General features: G+C 42.0%; 1 protein-coding gene across 3 annotated transcripts in view; it reads right to left on the reverse strand.

Annotated features, from left to right (window-relative positions):
* LOC139764467 (molecular chaperone MKKS-like) overlaps positions 1-20,333 on the reverse strand; it is a 91,078-nt gene that overhangs the window by 6,351 nt on the left and 64,394 nt on the right. For 2 of the 3 annotated variants that reach the window (XM_071691020.1, XM_071691017.1), the window contains exon 4: positions 18,356-18,529. The exons of the other annotated variant lie outside the window; for it this stretch is intronic. In XM_071691020.1, the coding sequence (XP_071547121.1) occupies positions 18,356-18,529 (174 nt within the window). The remainder of the gene's footprint in view (positions 1-18,355; positions 18,530-20,333) is intronic. 3 annotated transcript variants of the gene reach the window in all.

Raw genomic sequence — 20,333 nt, forward strand, 5'->3', positions numbered from 1 at the left:
GCAGCTTGGTGAGTGTGTTAGTACTACTGTTTTGATGCACAAGACTGGGTTATAGTGATGGGTGATTTGATTGCAAAGATGAGTAATATGGCAGTTGAGGGAATCATTGGTGTACATGGGGTGTTCAGTGTTTTAATAGAAATGGTGAAGAGCTTGTAGATTTCTTTGCTGAAAAAGGACTGGTGATTAGAAATACCTAGTTTAAAAAGAGATATACATAAGTATATGTATGTAACTAGGAGAGATGGCCAGAGAGCGTTATTGGATTACGTGTTAATTGATATGTGCGCGAAAGAGAGACTTTTGGATGTTAAATGTGCTGAGAGGTGCAACTGGAGGGATGTCTGATCATTATCTTGTGAAGGCGAAGGTGAAGATTTGTAGAGGTTTTCAGAAAAGAAGAGAGAATGCTGGGGTGAAGAGAGTGGTGAGAGTAAGTGAGCTTGGGAAGGAGACTTGTGTGATGAAGTATCACGAGAGACTGAGTACAGAATGGAAAAAGGTGAGAGCAAAGGACATAATGGAAGTGGGGGCAGGAATGGGATGTATTTAGGCAAGTAGTGATGGCTTGCACAAAAGATACTTGTGGCATGAAAATCGTGGGAGGTGGGCAGATTAGAAAGGGTAGTGAGAGGTGGGATGAAGAAGTAAGATTATTAGTGAAAGAGAAGAGAGAGGCATGTGGATGAGTTTTGCTTGGAAATAGTGCAAATGACTGGGAAATGTATAAAAGAAAGAGGCAGGAGGTCAAGAGAAAGGTGCAAGAGGTGAAAAAGAGGGCAAATGAGAGTTGGGGGTGAGAGAGTGTCATTAAATTTTAGGGAGAATAAAAAGATGTTTTGGAAGGAGGTAAATAAAGTGCGTAAGAGAACAAATGGGAAAATTGGTGAAGAGGGCCAATGGGAAGGTTATGATAACAAGTAGTGGTGATGTGAAAAGGAGATGGAGTGAATATTTTGAAGGTTAGTTGAATGTGTTAGATGATAGAGTGGCGGATATAGAGTGTTTGGTTGAGGTGCTATGCGAAGTCAGAGGGTTAGGGAGAATGATTTGGTAAACAGAGAAGAGGTAGTAAAAGATATGCAGAAGATAAAAGCAGGCAAAACAGTGGGTTTGAATGGTATTGCAGTGGAATTTATGAAAAAAGGGGGTGACTGTGTTGTTCACTGGTTGATAAGGATATTTAATGTGTGTATGGCTCGTGGTGAGGTGCCTGAGGATTGGTTGGTTGATAAGGATATTTAATGTGTGTATGACTCATGGTGAGGTGCCTGAGGATTAGTGGAATGCATGCATAGTGCCAGTGTACATAGGCAAAGGGGATAAAGGTGAGTGCTCAAATTACAGATGCATATGTTTGTTTAGTATACCTGGGAAATTATACGGGAGGGTATTGATTGGGAGGGTGAAGGCATGTACAGAGCATCAGATTGGCAAAGAGCAGTGTGGTTTCAGAAGTGGTAGAGGATGTGTGGATCAGGGATTTCCTTTGAAGAATGTATGTGAGAAATACTTAGAAAAGCAAATGGATTTGTATGTAGCATTTATGGATCTGGAGAAGGCATATGATAGAGTTGATAGAGATGCTCTGTGGAAGGTATTAAGAATGTATGGTACGGGAGGCAAGTTGTTAGAAGCAGAAAAGTTTTTATCGAGGATGTAAGGCATGTATACGTGTAGGAAGAGAGGAAAGTGATTGGTTCTCAGTGAATGTAGGTTTGCGGCAGGGGTCTGTGATGTCTCCATGGATGTTTAATTTGTTTATGGATGGGGTTGTTAGGGAGGTGAATGCAAGAGTTTAGGAGAGAGGGACAAGTATAGAGTCTGTAGTGGATGAGAGAGCTTGGGAAGTGAGTCAGTAGTTGTTTCGCTGATGATACAGTGCCTGTGACTGATTTGGGTAAAAAACTTCAAAAACTGGTGACTGAGTTTGGTAAAGTGTGTGAAAGAAAAAAGTTGAGAGTAAATGTGAATAAAAGCAAGGTTATTAGGTACAGTAGGGTTGAGGGTCAAGTCAATTGGGGGGTAACTTTGAATGGAGAAAAACTGGAGGATGTGAAGTGTTTTAGATATCTAGGAGTGGATTTGGCAGCGGATGGAACCATGGAAGCAGAAGTGAGTCACAGGGTTGGGGAGGGAGCAAAGGTTCTGGGAGCGTTGAAAAATGTATGGAAGGCAAGAACATTATCTCAAAGCAAAAATGGGTATGTTTGAGGGATTAGTGGTTCCAACAATGTTATATGGTTGCGAGGCGTGAGCTATAGATAGAGTTGTGCGGAGGAGTGTGGATGTGTTGGAAATGAGACGTTTGAGGAAAATATGTGGTGTGAGGTGGTTTGATCGAGTAAGTAATGAAAGGGTAAGAGAGATGTGTGGTAATAAAAAGAGTGTGGTTCAGAGAGCAGAAGAGGGTGTATTGAAAGGGTTTGGTCACAAGGAGAGAATGAGTGAGGAAATATTGACAAAGAGGATATATATGTCATAGGTGGAGGGAATGAGAACTGGTAGACCAAATTGGAGGTGGAAGGATGGAGTGAAAAAGATTTTGTGTGATCGAGGCTTGAACATGCAGGAGGGTGACAGGCGTGCAAGGAATAGAGTGAATTGGAACGATGTGGTAAGCCGGGGTCGACGTGCTGTCAGTGGATTGAACCAGGGCATGTCAAGCGTCTGGCGTAAACCATGGAAAGTTCTGTGGGACCTGGATGTGGAAAGGGAGCTGTGGTTTCAGTGCATTATACATGACAGCTAGAGACTGAGTGTGAACGAATGTGGCTTTTGTACATAATTCATACTGTCTGCCTTTATTCATTCCCATCGCCACCTCGCCACACATGAAATAACAACCCCCTCCCCCTCATGTGTGCGAAGTAGCGCTAGGAAAAGACAACAAAGGCCCCATTTGTTCGCTCAGTCTCTAGCTGTCATGTAATAATGCACCAAAACCACAGATCCCTTTCCACATCCAGGCCCCACACAACTTTCCATGGTTTACCCCAGACGCTTCACATGCCCTGGTTCAATCCATTGACACTACGTCGACCTCGGTATACCACATCGTTCCAATTCACTCTATTCCTTGCACGCCTTTCACCCTCCTGCATGTTCAGGCCCCGATCACTCAAAATATTTTTCACTCCATCTTTCCACCTCCAATTTGGTCTCCCACTTCTCCTCGTTCCCTCCACCTCTGACACATATATCCTCTTTGTCAATCTTTCCTCACTCACTCTCTCCAAGTGACGAAACCATTTCAAAACACCCTCTTCTGCTCTCTCAACCACACTCTTTTTATTACCATACATCTCTCTTACCCTATTATTACATACTTGATCAAACCACCTCACACCACATATTGTCCTCAAACATCTCATTTCCAGCACATCCACCCTCCTGCGCACAACTCTATCCACAGTCCACGCCTCGCAACCATACAACATTGTTGGAACAACTATTCCTTCAAACATACCCATTTTGCTTTCCGAGATAAGGTTCTTGACTTCCACACATTCCTCAATGCTCCCAGAATTTTCGCCCCCTCCCCCACCGTATGATTCATTTCCGCTTCAATGGTTCCATCCGCTGGCAAATCCACTCCCAGATATCTAAAACACTTCACTTCCTCCAGTTTTTCTCCATTCAAACTTACCTCCCAATTGACTTGACCCTCAATCATACTGTACCTAATAACCTTGCTCGTATTCACATTTACTCTCAACTTTCTTCTTTCACACACTTAACCAAACTCAGTCACCAACTTCTGCAGTTTCTCACATGAATTAACCACCAGCACTTTATGATCAGCGAACAACAACTGACTCACTTCCCAAGCTCTCTCATCCACAACAGACTGCATCCTTGCCCCTCTTTCCAAAACTCTTGCATTCACTTCCCTAACAACCCCATCCATAAACAAATTAAACAACCATGGAGACATCACACACACCTGCCGCAAACCTACACTCACTGAGAACCAATCACTTTCCTCTCTTCCTGCACATACACATGCCTTACATCCTCGATAAAAACTTTTCACTGCTTCTATCAACTTGCCTCCAACACCATATACTCTTAATACCTTCCAAAGAGCATCTCTATCAACTCTATCATATACCTTCTCCAGATCCATAAATGCTACATACAAATCCATTTGCTTTTCTAAGTATTTCTCGCATACATTCTTCAAAGCAAACACCTGATCCACACATCCTCTACCACTTCTGAAACCACACTGCTCTTCCCCAATCTGATGCTCTGTACATGCCTTCACAGTCTCAATCAATACCCTCCCATATAATTTTCCAGGAATACTCAACAAACTTGTACCTCTGTAATTTGAGCACTCACCTTTGTCCCCTTTGCCTTTGTACATTGGCACTATGCAAGCATTCCACCAATCCTTAGGCACCTCACCATGAGTCATACATACATTAAATAACCTTACCAACCAGTCAACAATACAGTCACCCCCTTTTTTAATAAATTCCACTGCAATACCATCCAAACCCACTGCCTTGCCGGCTTTCGTCTTCCGCAAAGCTTTTACTACCTCTTCTCTGTTTACCAAATCATTTTCCCTAACCCTCTCACTTTGCACACCACCTCAACCAAAACACCCTATACCTGCCACTCTGTCATCAAACACATTCAACAAACCTTCAAAATACTCACTCCATCTCCTTCTCAAATCACCACTACTTGTTATCACCTCCCCATTAGCCCCCTTCACCGAAGTTCCCATTTGCTCCCTTGTCTTACGCACTTTATTTACCTCCTTCCAAAACATCTTTCTATTCTCCCTAAAATTTAATGATACTCTCACTCTAACTCTCATTTGCCCTCTTTTTCACCTCTTGCACCTTTCTCTTGACCTCCTGCCTCTTTCTTTTATACATCTCCCACTCATTTGCATTATTTCCCTGCAAAAATCGTCGAAATGCCTCTCTTCTCTTTCACTAATAATCTTACTTCATCCCACCACTCACAACCCTTTCTAATCTGCCCACCTCCCACACTTCTCATGCCACAAGCATCTTTTGCGCAAGCCATCACTGCTTCCCTAAATACATCTCATTCCTCCCCCACTCCCCTTACCTCCTTACCTTCTTTGTCTCTCCTGGTAATTCCTCACACAAGTCTCCTTCCCAAGCTCACTTACTCTCACCACTCTCTTCACCCTAACATTCTCTCTTCTTTTCTGAAAATCTCTACAAATCTTCACCTTCACCTCCAAAAGATAATGATCAGACATCCCTCCAGTTGCACCTCTCAGCACATTAACATCCAAAAATCTCTCTTTCATGCGCCCATCAATTAACACATTCCAATAATGCTCTCAGGCCATCTCTCCTACTTACATATGTATACTTATGTATATCTCTCTTTTTAAACTAGGTATTCCCAATCACCAGTCCTTTTTCAGCACATAAATCTACAAGCTCTTCACCACTTTCATTTACAAAACTGAACACACCATGTATACCAATTATTCCCTCAACTGCCACATTACTCACCTTTGAATTCAAATCACCCACCACTATAACCCGGTCTCGTACATCAAAACCACTAACACACTCATTCAGCTGCTCCCAAAACACTTGCCTCTCATGATCTTTCTTCTCATGCCCAGGTGCATATGCACCAATAATCACCCATCTCTCTCCATCAAGTTTCAGTTTTACCCATATCAATCTAGAGTTTACTTTCTTATACTCTATCACATACTCCTTCCCTTGCTCTTGTCCTCTCACTAAACCCTGACTTTACTCCCAAGACATTCCCAAACCACTCTTCCCCTTTACCCTTGAGCTTCATTTCACTCAGAGCCAAAACATCCAGGTTCCTTTCCTCAAACATACTACCTATCTCTCCTTTTTCTCATCTTGGTTACATCCACACACATTTAGACACCTCAATCCGAGCCTTCGAGGAAGATGAGAACTCCCTGCGTGACTCCTTCTTCTGTTCCCCTTTTAGAAAGTTAAAATATATATATATAGGAGGTAAGGGGAGGAATGGGATGTATTTAGGGAAGCAGTGATGGCTTGTGGCATGAGAAGTGTGGGAGGTGGGTTGATTAGAAAGGGTAGTGAGTGGTGGGATGAAGAAGTAAGATTATTAGTGAAAGAGAAGAGAGGCATTTGGACGATTTTTGCAGGAAAATAATGCAAATGAGTGGGAGATGTATAAAAGAAAGAGGCTGGAGGTCAAGAGAAAGGTGTAAGAGGTGAAAAAGAGGGCAAATGAGAGTTAGAGTGAGAGTATCATTAAATTTTAGGGAGAATAGAAAGATGTTTTGGAAGGAGGTAAATAAAGTGCGTCAGACAAGGGAGCAATTGGGAACTTCAGTGAAGGGGGCTAATGGGGAGGTGATAACAAGTAGTGGTGATGTGAAAAGGAGATGGAGTGAGTATTTTGAAGGTTTGTTGAATGAGTTTGATGACAGAGTGGCAGATATAGGGTGTTTTGGTCGAGGTGGTGTGCAAAGTGAGAGGGTTAGGGAAAATGATTTGGTAAACAGAGAAGAGGTAGTAAAAGCTTTGCGAAAGATGAAAGCCGGAAAGGCAGCAGGTTTGGATGGTATTGCAGTGGAATTTATTAAAAAAGGGGGTGACTGTATTGTTGACTGGTTGGTAAGGTTAGTTAATGTATGTACGATTCATGGTGAGGTGCCTGAGGATTAGCAGAATGCTTGCATAGTGCCATTGTACAAAGGCAAAGGGGATAAGAGTGAGTGCTCATATTACAGAGGTATAAGTTTTTTGAGTATTCCTGGTAAATTATATGGGAGGGTATTGATTGAGAGGGTGAAGGCATGTACAGAGCATCAGATTGGGGAAGAGCAGTGTGGTTTCAGAAGTGGTAGAGGATGTGTGGATCAGGTGTTTGCTTTGAAGAATGTATGTGAGAAATACTTAGAAAAGCAAATGGATTTGTATGTAGCATTTATGGATCTGGAGAAGGCATATGATAGAGTTGATAGAGATGCTCTGTGGAAGGTACTAAGAGTATATTATATGGTGTGGGAGACAAGTTGTTAGAAGCAGTGAAAAGTTTTTATCGAGGATGTGAGGCATGTGTACATGTAGGAAGAGAGGAAATTGATTGGTTCTCAGTGAATGTAGGTTTGCGGCAGGGGTGTGTGATGTCTCCATGGTTGTTTTATTTGTTTATGGATGGGGTTGTTAGGGAGGTAAATGCAAGAGTCTTGGAAAGAGGGGCAAGTATGCAGTCTCTTGGGAATGAGAGAGCTTGGGAAGTGAGTCAGTTGTTCGCTGATGATACAGTGCTGGTGGCTGATTCATGTGAGAAACTAGAGAAGCTGGTGGCTGAGTATGGTAAAGTGTGTGAAAGAAGAAAGTTAAGAGTAAATGTGAATAAGAGCAAGGTTATTAGGTACAGTAAGGTTGAGGGTCAAGTCAATTGGGAGATAAGTTTGAATGGAGAAAAACTGGAGGAAGTAAAGTGTTTTAGATATCTGGGAGTGGATCTGGCAGCGGATGGAACCATGGAAGTGGAAGTGAATCATAGGGTGGGGGAGGGGGTGAAAATCCTGGGAGCCTTGAAGAATGTGTGGAAGTTGAGAACATTATCTCGGAAAGCTAAAATGGCTATGTTTGAAGGAATAGTGGTTCCAACAATGTTGTATGGTTGCGAGGCGTGGGCTATGGATAGAGTTGTGCGGAGGAGGGTGAATGTGCTGGAAATGAGATGTTTGAGGACAGTATGTGGTGTGAGGTGGTTTGATCGAGTAAGTAATATAAGGGTAAGAGAGATGTGTGGAAATAAAAATATTGTGGTTGAGGGAGCAGAAGAGGGTGTTTTGAAATGGTTTGGTCACATGGAGAGAATGAGTGAGGAAAGATTGACCAAGAGGATATATGTGTCGGAGGTGGAGGGAACGAGGAGAAGAGGGAGACCAAATTGGAGGTGGAAAGATGGAGTGAAAAAGATTTTGTGTGATCGGGGCCTGAACATGCAGGAGGGTGAAAGGAGGGCAAAGAATAGAGTGAATTGGAGCGATGTGGTATACCGGGGTTGACGTGCTGTCAGTGGGTTGAATCAAGGCATGTGTATGGGGGTGGGTTGGGCCATTTCTTTCGTCTGTTTCCTTGCGCTACCTCGCAAACGCGGGAGACAGCGACAAAGCAAAAAAAAAAAAAAAAAAAAAAAAAAAAATATATATATATATATATATATATATATATATATATATATATAAAGTGTGTGGAAGAAGAAAGTTAAGAGTAAATGTGAATAAGAGCAAGGTTATTAGGTACAGTAGGGTTGAGGGTCAAGTCAATTGGGAGGTGAGTTTGAATGGAGAAAAACTGGAGGAAGTGAAGTGTTTTAGATATCTGGGAGTGGATCTGGCAGCGGATGGAACCATGGAAGCGGAAGTGGATCATAGGGTGGGGGAGGGGGCAAAAATTCTGGGGGCCTTGAAGAATGTGTGGAAGTCGAGAACATTATCTCGGAAAGCAAAAATGGGTATGTTTGAAGGAATAGTAGTTCCAACAATGTTGTATGGTTGCGAGGCGTGGGCTATGGATAGAGTTGTGCGCAGGAGGATGGATGTGCTGGAAATGAGATGTTTGAGGACAATGTGTGGTGTGAGGTGGTTTGATCGAGTGAGTAACGTAAGGGTAAGAGAGATGTGGGGAAATAAAAAGAGCGTGGTTGAGAGAGCAGAAGAGGGTGTTTTGAAGTGGTTTGGGCACATGGAGAGGATGAGTGAGGAAAGATTGACCAAGAGGATATATGTGTCGGAGGTGGAGGGAGCAAGGAGAAGAGGGAGACCAAATTGGAGGTGGAAAGATGGAGTGAAAAAGATTTTGTGTGATCGGGGCCTGAACATGCAGGAGGGTGAAAGGAGGGCAAGGAACAGAGTGAATTGGAGCGATGTGGTATACCGGGGTTGACGTGCTGTCAGTGGATTGAATCAAGGCATGTGAAGCGTCTGGGGTAAACCATGGAAAGCTGTGTAGGTATGTATATTTGCGTGTGTGGACGTATGTATATACATGTGTATGGGGGTGGGTTGGGCCATTTCTTTCGTCTGTTTCCTTGCGCTACCTCGCAAATGCGGGAGACAGCGACAAAGTATAAAAAAAAAAAAAAAAAAATAAAAAATATATATATATATATATATATATATATATATATATATATATATATATATATATATATATATATATATATATATTTTTTTTAATTTTCCAAAACAGGCAACAGAGAAGGGGACCAGGTGAGGATATCCCTCAAAGGCCCAGTCCTCTGTTCTTAACGCTACCTCGCTAATGCGGGAAATGGCGAATAGTATGAAAATATATGTATATATATATATATATATATGTTTTTTTTTTTTTTTTTTTTTTTTTTATACTTTGTCGCTGTCTCCCGCGTTTGCGAGGTAGCGCAAGGAAACAGACGAAAGAAATGGCCCAACCCCCCCCCCCCATACACATGTACATACACACGTCCACACACGCAAATATACATACCTACACAGCTTTCCATGGTTTACCCCAGACGCTTCACATGCCTTGATTCAATCCACTGACAGCACGTCAACCCCTGTATACCACATGACTCCAATTCACTCTATTCCTTGCCCTCCTTTCACCCTCCTGCATGTTCAGGCCCCGATCACACAAAATCTTTTTCACTCCATCTTTCCACCTCCAATTTGGTCTCCCTCTTCTCCTCGTTCCCTCCACCTCCGACACATATATCCTCTTGGTCAATCTCTCCTCACTCATTCTCTCCATGTGCCCAAACCATTTCAAAACACCCTCTTCTGCTCTCTCAACCACGCTCTTTTTATTTCCACACATCTCTCTTACCCTTACGTTACTTACTCGATCAAACCACCTCACACCACACATTGTCCTCAAACATCTCATTTCCAGCACATCCATCCTCCTGCGCACATCTCTATCCATAGCCCACGCCTCGCAACCATACAACATTGTTGGAACCACTATTCCCTCAAACATACCCATTTTTGCTTTCCGAGATAATGTTCTCGACTTCCACACATTTTTCAAGGCTCCCAAAATTTTCGCCCCCTCCCCCACCCTATGATCCACTTCCGCTTCCATGGTTCCATCCGCTGACAGATCCACTCCCAGATATCTAAAACACTTCACTTCCTCCAGTTTTTCCCCATTCAAACTCACCTCCCAATTGACTTGACCCTCACCCCTACTGTACCTAATAACCTTGCTCTTATTCACATTTACTCTCAACTTTCTTCTTCCACACACTTTACCAAACTCAGTCACCAGCTTCTGCAGTTTCTCACATGAATCAGCCACCAGCGCTGTATCATCAGCGAACAACAACTGACTCACTTCCCAAGCTCTCTCATCCCCAACAGACTTCATACTTGCCCCTCTTTCCAGGACTCTTGCATTTACCTCCCTTACAACCCCATCCATAAACAAATTAAACAACCATGGAGACATCACACACCCCTGCCGCAAACCTACATTCACTGAGAACCAATCACTTTCCTCTCTTCCTACACGTACACATGCCTTACATCCTCGATAAAAACTTTTCACTGCTTCTAACAACTTGCCTCCAACACCATATATTCTTAATACCTTCCACAGAGCATCTCTATCAACTCTATCATATGCCTTCTCCAGATCCATAAATGCTACATACAAATCCATTTGCTTTTCTAAGTATTTCTCACATACATTCTTCAAAGCAAACACCTGATCCACACATCCTCTACCACTTCTGAAACCGCACTGCTCTTCCCCAATCTGATGCTCTGTACATGCCTTCACCCTCTCAATCAATACCCTCCCATATAATTTACCAGGAATACTCAACAAACTTATACCTCTGTAATTTGAGCACTCACTCTTATCCCCTTTGCCTTTGTACAATGGCACTATGCACGCATTCCGCCAATCCTCAGGCACCTCACCATGAGTCATACATACATTAAATAACCTTACCAACCAGTCAACAATACAGTCACCCCCTTTTTTAATAAATTCCACTGCAATACCATCCAAACCTGCTGCCTTGCCGGCTTTCATCTTCCGCAAAGCTTTTACTACCTCTTCTCTGTTTACCAAATCATTTTCCCTAACCCTCTCACTTTGCACACCACCTCGACCAAAACACCCTATATCTGCCACTCTGTCATCAGACACATTCAACAAACCTTCAAAATACTCATTCCATCTCCTTCTCACATCACCGCTACTTGTTATCACCTCCCCATTTACGCCCTTCACTGAAGTTCCTATTTGCTCCCTTGTCTTACGCACCCTATTTACCTCCTTCCAGAACATCTTTTTATTCTCCCTAAAATTTACTGATAGTCTCTCACCCCAACTCTCATTTGCCCTTTTTTTCACCTCTTGCACCTTTCTCTTGACCTCCTGTCTCTTTCTTTTATACTTCTCCCACTCAATTGCATTTTTTCCCTGCAAAAATCGTCCAAATGCCTCTCTCTTCTCTTTCACTAATACTCTTACTTCTTCATCCCACCACTCACTACCCTTTCTAAACAGCCCACCTCCCACTCTTCTCATGCCACAAGCATCTTTTGCGCAATCCATCACTGATTCCCTAAATACATCCCATTCCTCCCCCACTCCCCTTACTTCCATTGTTCTCACCTTTTTCCATATATATATATATGGCATTTAAACCCAGTGGTGGGTATACATGCTGCGTGCACATATACACACATGCGTGTACACACACATACACACATATGGACTTCTATGATGTACTGGCTCACATGAGCCTACCAGGGTTAAAACCTTGGATGTGGCAGGCAGCTCACAGCCAACCTAGCTGTTCATCCTTCCTTTGAGGATGGTCAATAAATGGTTACAGTACCTAATTTAGGCTGGGGCACATTTGTTTCATAAGAGTAAAGACATGGTACATATACAAGTTTAAGAGATGGGACAACACAAGCTTAAGACTCTTTCCCTATAACACGGAAATTGTTATCACACAAACATGTACTTTTTAACCCTTAATTGCCTTTCCCATCTTCACGATGTAGTGTCAAGAATAGATTAACAGCAATCTCACATGCACACATATGGTCTCTTGCTCTTTTGTATATTATACCAAAACCAATTTAATATCTACAGCTGAGCCTTTCATACTATTTCACAATTTGCCCTAACTGCTTTGTATTCCCTGATTCAGCCCACAGACAGCTTGTCATTCATATTTATTTATAATCACCTCAGCACCAATTTATATGGAAGAGTCATCTTACAGCCCAAGGCAGCACTGCTTCCTGGAACAAGGAAAAGTAGACTAGACTGTACTCCAAATGATAACTTATCCTTGACAAAGGAAACTTTTCAGTTGCAGTGCAACCTCAAGCAGACTGAGTCGTGACACTTTTTTCATACATATTTACCATTTCCCACATTAGTGAGGTACTGTTGGGAACAGAAGACTGAGCCTAAGAGGCTGGAAATCCTCCCCTCTCGTTTTTTTAGTTGTCCAAAAGAAGGAACAGAGAAGGGGGCCAGGTGAGGATATTCCCACAAAGGCTCAGTCCTCTGTTCATAACGCTACCATGCTGACGCGGGAAATGGTGGGTATTATGAAAATATAGGGGATAGGGGAGAAAGAATACTTCCCACGTATTCCCTGCGTGTCGTAGAAGGCGACTAAAAGGGGAGGGAGCGGGGGGCTGGAAATCCTCCCCTCTCGTTTTTTTTTTTTTTTTTTTTTTTTTTTTCCAAAAGAGGGAACAGAGAATTGCGCCAGGTGAGGGTATTCCCTCAAAGGCCCAGTCCTCTGTTCTTAACGCTACCTCGCTAATGCGGGAAATGGCGAATAGTTTGAAAGAAAGATATATATATTCAGTGGATTGAATCAAGGCATGTGAAGCGTCTGGGGTAAACCATGGATAGCTGTGTAGGTATGTATATTTGCATGTGTGGACGTATGTATATACATGTGTATGGGGGGGTTGGGCCATTTCTTTCGTCTGTTTCCTTGCGCTACCTTGCAAACGCGGGAGACAGCGACAAAGTATAATAAAAAAAAAAATAAAATATATATATATATATATATATATATATATATATATATATATATATATATATATATCTTTTCTTTCTTTCATACTATTCGCCATTTCCCGCATTAGCGAGGTAGCGTTGAGAACAGAGGACTGGGCCCTTGAGGGAATATCCTCACCTGGGCCCCTTCTCTGTTCCCTCTTTTGGAAAATTAAAAATATACATACCTATACATCTCAATGTACACATATATATACACACACAGACACATACATATATACCCATGCACACAAGTCACACTGCCTGCCCCTATTCATTCCCATCGCCACCTCACCACACATGGAATACCATCCCCCTCCCCCCTCATGTGTGCGAGGTAGCACTAGGAAAAGACAACAAAGGCCCCATTCGTTCACACTCAGTCTCCAGCTGTCACGCAATAATGCCCGAAACCACAGCTCCCTTTCCATATCCAGGCCCCACACAACTTTCCATGGTTTACCCCAGACACTTCACATGCCCTGATTCAATCCACTGACAGCACGTCAACCCCGGTATACCACATCGATCCAATTCACTCTATTCCTTGCCCGCCTTTCACCCTCCTGCATGTTCAGGCCCCGATCACTCAAAATCTTTTTCACTCCATCTTTCCACCTCCAATTTGGTCTCCCACTTCTCCTCGTTCCCTCCACCTCTGACACATATATCCTCTTGGTCAATCTTTCCTCACTCATTCTCTCCATGTGCCCAAACCATTTCAAAACACCCTCTTCTGCTCTCTCAACCACGCTCTTTTTATTTCCACACATCTCTCTTACCCTTACATTACTTACTCTATCAAACCACCTCACACCACACATTGTCCTCAAACATCTCATTTCCAGCACATCCACCCTCCTGCGCACAACTCTATCCATAGCCCACGCCTCGCAACCATACAACATTGTTGGAACCACTATTCCTTCAAACATACCCATTTTTGCTTTCCGAGATAATGTTCTCGACTTCCACACATTCTTCAAGGCTCCCAGGATTTTCGCCCCCTCCCCCACCCTATGATTCACTTCCGCTTCCATGGTTCCATCCGCTGCCAGATCCACTCCCAGATATCTAAAACACTTTACTTCCTCCAGTTTTTCTCCATTCAAACTTACCTCCCAATTAACTTGACCCTCAACTCTACTGTACCTAATAATTACCTTGCTCTTTTTCACATTTACTCTTAACTTTCTTCTTTCACACACTTTACCAAACTCAGTCACCAGCTTCTGCAGTTTCTCACATGAATCAGCCACCAGCGCTGTATCATCAGCGAACAACAACTGACTCACTTCCCAAGCTCTCTCATCCACAACAGACTTCATACTTCCCACTCTTTCCAAAACTCTTGCATTCACCTCCCTAACAACCCCATCCATAAACAAATTAAACAACCATGGAGACATCACACACCCCTGCCGCAAACCTACATTCACTGAGAACCAATCACTTTCCTCTCTTCCTACACGTACACATGCCTTACATCCTCGATAAAAACTTTTCACTGCTTCTAACAACTTGCCTCCCACACCATATATTCTTCATACCTTCCACAGAGCATCTCTATCAACTCTATCATATGCCTTCTCCAGATCCATAAATGCTACATACAAATCCATTTGCTTTTCCAAGTATTTCTCACATACATTCTTCAAAGCAAACACCTGATCCACACATCCTCTACCACTTCTGAAACCACACTGCTCTTCCCCAATCTGATGCTCTGTACATGCCTTCACCCTCTCAATCAATACCCTCCCATATAATTTACCAGGAATACTCAACAAACTTATATCTCTGTAATTTGAGCACTCACTCTTATCCCCTTTGCCTTTGTACAATGGCACTATGCACGCATTCTGCCAATCCTCAGGCACCTCACCATGAGTCATACATGCATTAAAAAACCTTACCAACCAGTCAACAATACAGTCACACTCTTTTTTAATAAATTCCACTGCAATACCATATATATCATACAGCCCTGCTTCACACCCACATGTATCCCAAAACTTTCATCTCTCCATCCACTCTTACACACATATTTGCTAATCTATAAAAGGCTTTTACAGCATCTAACAATTGTTCCCCTAAGCCATATATCCTTAACACATCCCACAAAGCATTCCACTCAACTTTGTCATGCATTTTCCCCAGATCCACATAAGCTGCATACAACCTCTTACCTTTGGCTAAATACTTTTGATTGTCATCTTTATTACAAAAATCTGATCCACACATTACCTACCTTTCCTAAAACTGCCACAGTTTCATTCACTGCAATGTCCACTTCCAGGTATGAAAACATTCAACTTCATCCACATTCTTTACATTCACACTTGTGCCCCTGCTAGACCTCATGACATTATTTTCATTCAAATCAACTTAAAAATTCACCTTTTCACATCCTCCCAAACTATGGCACTAGCTTCCAAAGTTTCTTTCCTAATTATTCTACCAAAGGCATGTCATCTGCAAAACGGCAAATGATTCAACTCTCCTATCACCAAGAATAATGTACACCCCCTCCCTCTCTCCAAGACCTTTACCTTCCTCATCACCTTGTAAATGAGCAAGAGAAGCAGCCACAATAACATTGCAAACACCTGATGCAGAACCACCTTCACTTGGAATTACTTACCCTCCTCCATTCCTATTTGCACACCCCTTTACTCTCCAGATTAAACTATAAAAATTTTCATACTTGATTGCTTTTTCCTGCATTTATGAAGAAAGGCCACATCCGCTCAAAGTCATTCTCTAGCTATCATGTGAAATGTACCAAAACCACAGTTCCCTATCCACAACCAAGTCCCACAGACCTTTCCATGGTTTACCTCAAAACACTTACATGACCTAGTTCAGTAAATTGACAGCACTTCAATACATCTCCAATTTGGCCTCCTCATTCTCTTTGTTCCTTACATTTCTAACACATAAGAAGTTTTGGAACAATGTAAATAATGTGTGGAAGATGAGAACAAATGGTAACATTGGTGAAAGGGGCAAAAGGGGGAAGTGATAACAGTAAAGGATGAAGTGAGGAGGAGATGGAGTGAGTATTTTTAATGCTTTGTTAAATGTGTTTGATGACAGAGTGGCATATATAGGGTGTTTCGGTTAGGAAGGTATGTGAAGAGAGAATGTCATGGAGAGTGTGGTTAGGTAGAGAGAGAAGAGGTGGTGAAAGCCTTGCAAAAGAAGTAATGAGGCAAGGTGGCTGGAGTGGATGGTACTGCAGTTAAATTTATTTAGAAACGGACTGAATGTGTTGTTGATTGGCTGGTAAGGATTTTCAATGTATGTATGGATCATGGTTATGTGCCTGAGAATTGAGGAAATGCACATACAGTGCTACTGTATGAAGACAAGGGGGATAAAGATTAGTGTTTAAACAACAAAGGTATAAATTTGTTGAGTAAATCTGGTGAAATGTATGAGAGAGTATTAACTGAGAGGGTGAAGACATGTACAGAAAATCAAACTGGATAAGAGCAGTAGTAGTAGAGGATGTGTTGATCAGGTGTTTGCTTTACTTAAAAACAGATGGATTTGTATGGCATTTATGGATCTGGAGAAGGCATATGCTAGGTAGACAGAGATGCTTTATGGAAGTTCTTAAAAATATATGGTGTGGGAGGTAAGCTGCTAAAAGCAGTGGGAAGTTTATATCATAGGTGTAAGGCATGTGTACAAGTAGGAAGAGAGGAGAGTGAGTGGTTCCTAGTGAAGGAAGGTCTTCAGTGGGAGTGTAAGATGTCATCACGGTTGTTCAATTTGTTTAAGGACAGATTGGTGAGGGAGGCAAATGCAAGTCTGGGAGAGGGGTGAGTATGCAGTCAGTCAGTGAATGAGATGGCCTGAGAAATAAGTCAGCTATTATTGCTGATGATAAAGTACTAAAGGCAGATTCAAGTGGGATAAAGCAGTTGGTGACTACATTTGGAAGAGTGTGTGAAAGTAGAAAGTTGACAGTGAATGCGAATAAAAGCATGGTTATTAAGTTTAACATGGTTGAAGGACAAGTCAGTTGGGATGTGAATCTGAATGGAGAAAAACTGGAGGACGTAAAGTGTTTTAGATATCTGGGAGTGGACATGGCAGTGAAAGGAACCATGGAAGCAGAAGTGAGTCACAGAGTGGGAGAGGGGTTGAAGGTTCTGGGATCATAGAAAAGTGTTAGGATAGAGAGAACATGATCTAGGAGGGTAAAAATGGGTATGTTTGAAGGAACAGTAGTCCCAACAATATTATATAGATATAAGGCATGGGCTAAAGATAAGGCTGTGTGAAGGAAAGTGCATGTGTTGGAAATGAAATGTTTGAGGACAATATGTGGGTGGTGTGAGGTGATTTGAATGAGTATGTGATGAAACAAAAAGAGAGATGTGTGGTAATAAAAAGAAAGTGGTTGAAAAAGCAGAAGAGGGGATGCTGAAATGGTTTGGTCATAGGAATAGAATGAGCTAACAACAAGAATATATGTGTCAGAAGTGGAGGGAACAAGGAAAATGGGGAGATCAAACTGGAGATGGACAGATGGAATGAAAAAGATTTTGACCAATTGGGTCCTGAATACGCATGAGGGTAAAAGGCATACATGGGATAGAGTGATTGGAATGATGTGGTATAACAGTCCATGTGCTGTCAATGGACTGAACCGGGGAATGTTAGATGTCCGAGGTAAACCACGGAAAAAGGTCTATGGGGGCTGGTTGTGGATAAGGAGCTGAAGTTTTGGTGCATTACACATGACAACTAAAGAATGGATGTGAGTGGATATGGCCATTCTTTGTCTGTTCCAGATGCTACCTCGCTAATGCAAGAAACGGCAATTAAGTATGAAAAAAAATTCTTTGATACTTGCTCACTGCTTCTACCATTAGATTGAGGGTGTATGAGGCTATTCAGTCATCATCTCTCAGAGCTACCTCACTTAATGAGAAACATGTAAAAATATATTGTCTTTCTAACAGAATCAACTAACCTGATATGATTGTGGTTTCCTAAGAAGATTAGTCAGACTTCACATCTAACTTTCCTTTTAACTGTAGTTATTTTGCAATTATAAGTTTCCATTTTGTTGGTACCCAGAAAAGTCTGAGCACCATGGTGATCAATACATTAATGAATAAATTGTGGCTTTTGGAAAACAAAAATTCAACTCAAATCCTCAACAACACACATAGGAAGTGACATATTTTGTTTGTTTTTACATTCAAAAGTTCAGACTAGAAATCTTTCATATACTAACAAGAGATCATAACAGTAGTAGAGTACTTCACCTTATTTATGTGATAAGGAGAGGCATCCATGACATCTATGAGGTGTTGTTTGTTGGTGTTTAAAAGAAAGATGATCCTAGTAGCAATCCAAGCCTCTAAACAACCTCCACCAGCCACCACTTTCCCATCCACCACCACCATTCTCAGGGCTGCCAGGCAACTCTCTGTTATCTCCTGAAAAATAGCAGTTTTCTGATAATCAGACATTTTATTTCCTATACACACACACATCAGTTCTTGGTAAGATGCAGACATACAACAACCAAAGGCCATTACGTGAAACTGAGCATCAATGGAATAAACTAAATGAATATATTAGGATGAGTAAAAGCAAGAGAGAGCTAAGTTTTCTTCTTCCATCATTTCAGCTTGTACATATGCCTTCTGCAGAGACACTGACTAAGATACAAAGAGCCAAGTAAATGTATCCATGCAAGCAAATCCTCCCTCATCTAACGTTTCATCACAATCCTTACCCCTAGCCTACTATTTCTCCAGTCCCTTGAGAGAGCCATTTTTGCTGCTGATCCAGGATAAAGCAGAAAGATCTCACAGTTGCTGATCACTTCTCCTGCACAACTGTATGTAGCTTACAATGCTTAGTCACTTACTCAGTCCTTTATGCATTACTTTAGCCTTCTGCCGCTTTGGTAGGCATCCATACTTGTTTTTATAGAGCAGGAAGAGAGGAAAGTGATTGGTTTTCAGCAAATGTGAGTTTGTAGCAAGGGTGCATGATGTCTCCATGGTTGTTTAATTTGTTTATGGATGGGGTTGTTAGGGAGGTTAATGCAAGAGTTCTGAAAAGAGGGGCAAGTATGCAGTCTATTGTGGATGAGAGAGCTTGGGAAGCGAGCCAGTTGTTGTTCGCTGATGATACAGCGCTGGTGGCTGATTCAGGTGAGAAACTGCAGAAGCTGGTGACTGAGTTTGGTAAAGTGTGTGAAAGAAGAAAGCTGAAAGTAAATGTGAATAAGAGCAAGGTTATCAGGTACAGTAGGGTTGAGCCACACATCCTCTACCACTTCTGAAACCACACTGCTCTTCCCCAATCTGATGTTCTGTACGTGCCTTCACCCTCTCAATCAATACCCTCATATAATTTCCTAGGAATACTCAACAAACTTATACCTCTGTAATTTGAACACTAACTTTTATCCCCTTTGCCTCTGTACAATGGTACTATGCATTCTGCCAATCCTTAGGCACTTCACCATGAACCATACATTGAATATCCTTACCAACCAGTCAACAACACAGTCACCCCCTTTTTTTATAAATTCCAAAGCAATACCATCCAAACCTGCCACCTTACCAGCTTTCATCTTCTGCAAAGTTTTCACTACCTCTTCTCTGTTTACCAAAACATTCTCCTTGACCCTCTCACTTTGCACACCACCTCAACCAAAACACCCTTTATCTGCCACTCTGTCATTTAATACATTCAACAAACCTTCAAAATACTCACTCCATTTCCTCACTTCACTAGTACTTGTAATTACCTCCTCATTAGCCCCTTCACCAATGTTCCCATTTGTTCTCGTCTTACGCACTTTATTTATCTCCTTCCAAAACATCTTTTTATTCTCCTTAAAATTTAGTGATACCCTCTCACCCCAACTCTCATTTGCCCTCTTTTTCACCTCTTGCACCTTTCTCTTGACCTTATGCCTCTTTCCTTTATAATCTCCCAGTCATTCGCACTACTTCATTGCAAAAATCGTCCAAATGCCTCTCTCTCTTCTCTTTCACTAACAATCTTACTTCTTCATTCCACCACTTACTATCCTTTCTAATCTTCCCACCTCCCACCTTTCTCATGCCACAAGCATCTTTTGCACAAGCCATCACTGCTTCCCTAAATATATTCAATTCCTACCCCACTCCCTTTATGTCATTTCCTCTCACCTTTTTTCCATTCTGCACTCAATCTCTCCTGGTACTTCCTCACACAAGTCTCTTTTCTAAGCTCACTTAT

The sequence above is a fragment of the Panulirus ornatus genome, chromosome 50, assembly GCF_036320965.1.
Source record: "Panulirus ornatus isolate Po-2019 chromosome 50, ASM3632096v1, whole genome shotgun sequence".
In the NCBI taxonomy this organism is placed as follows: Eukaryota; Metazoa; Arthropoda; class Malacostraca; order Decapoda; family Palinuridae; genus Panulirus; species Panulirus ornatus.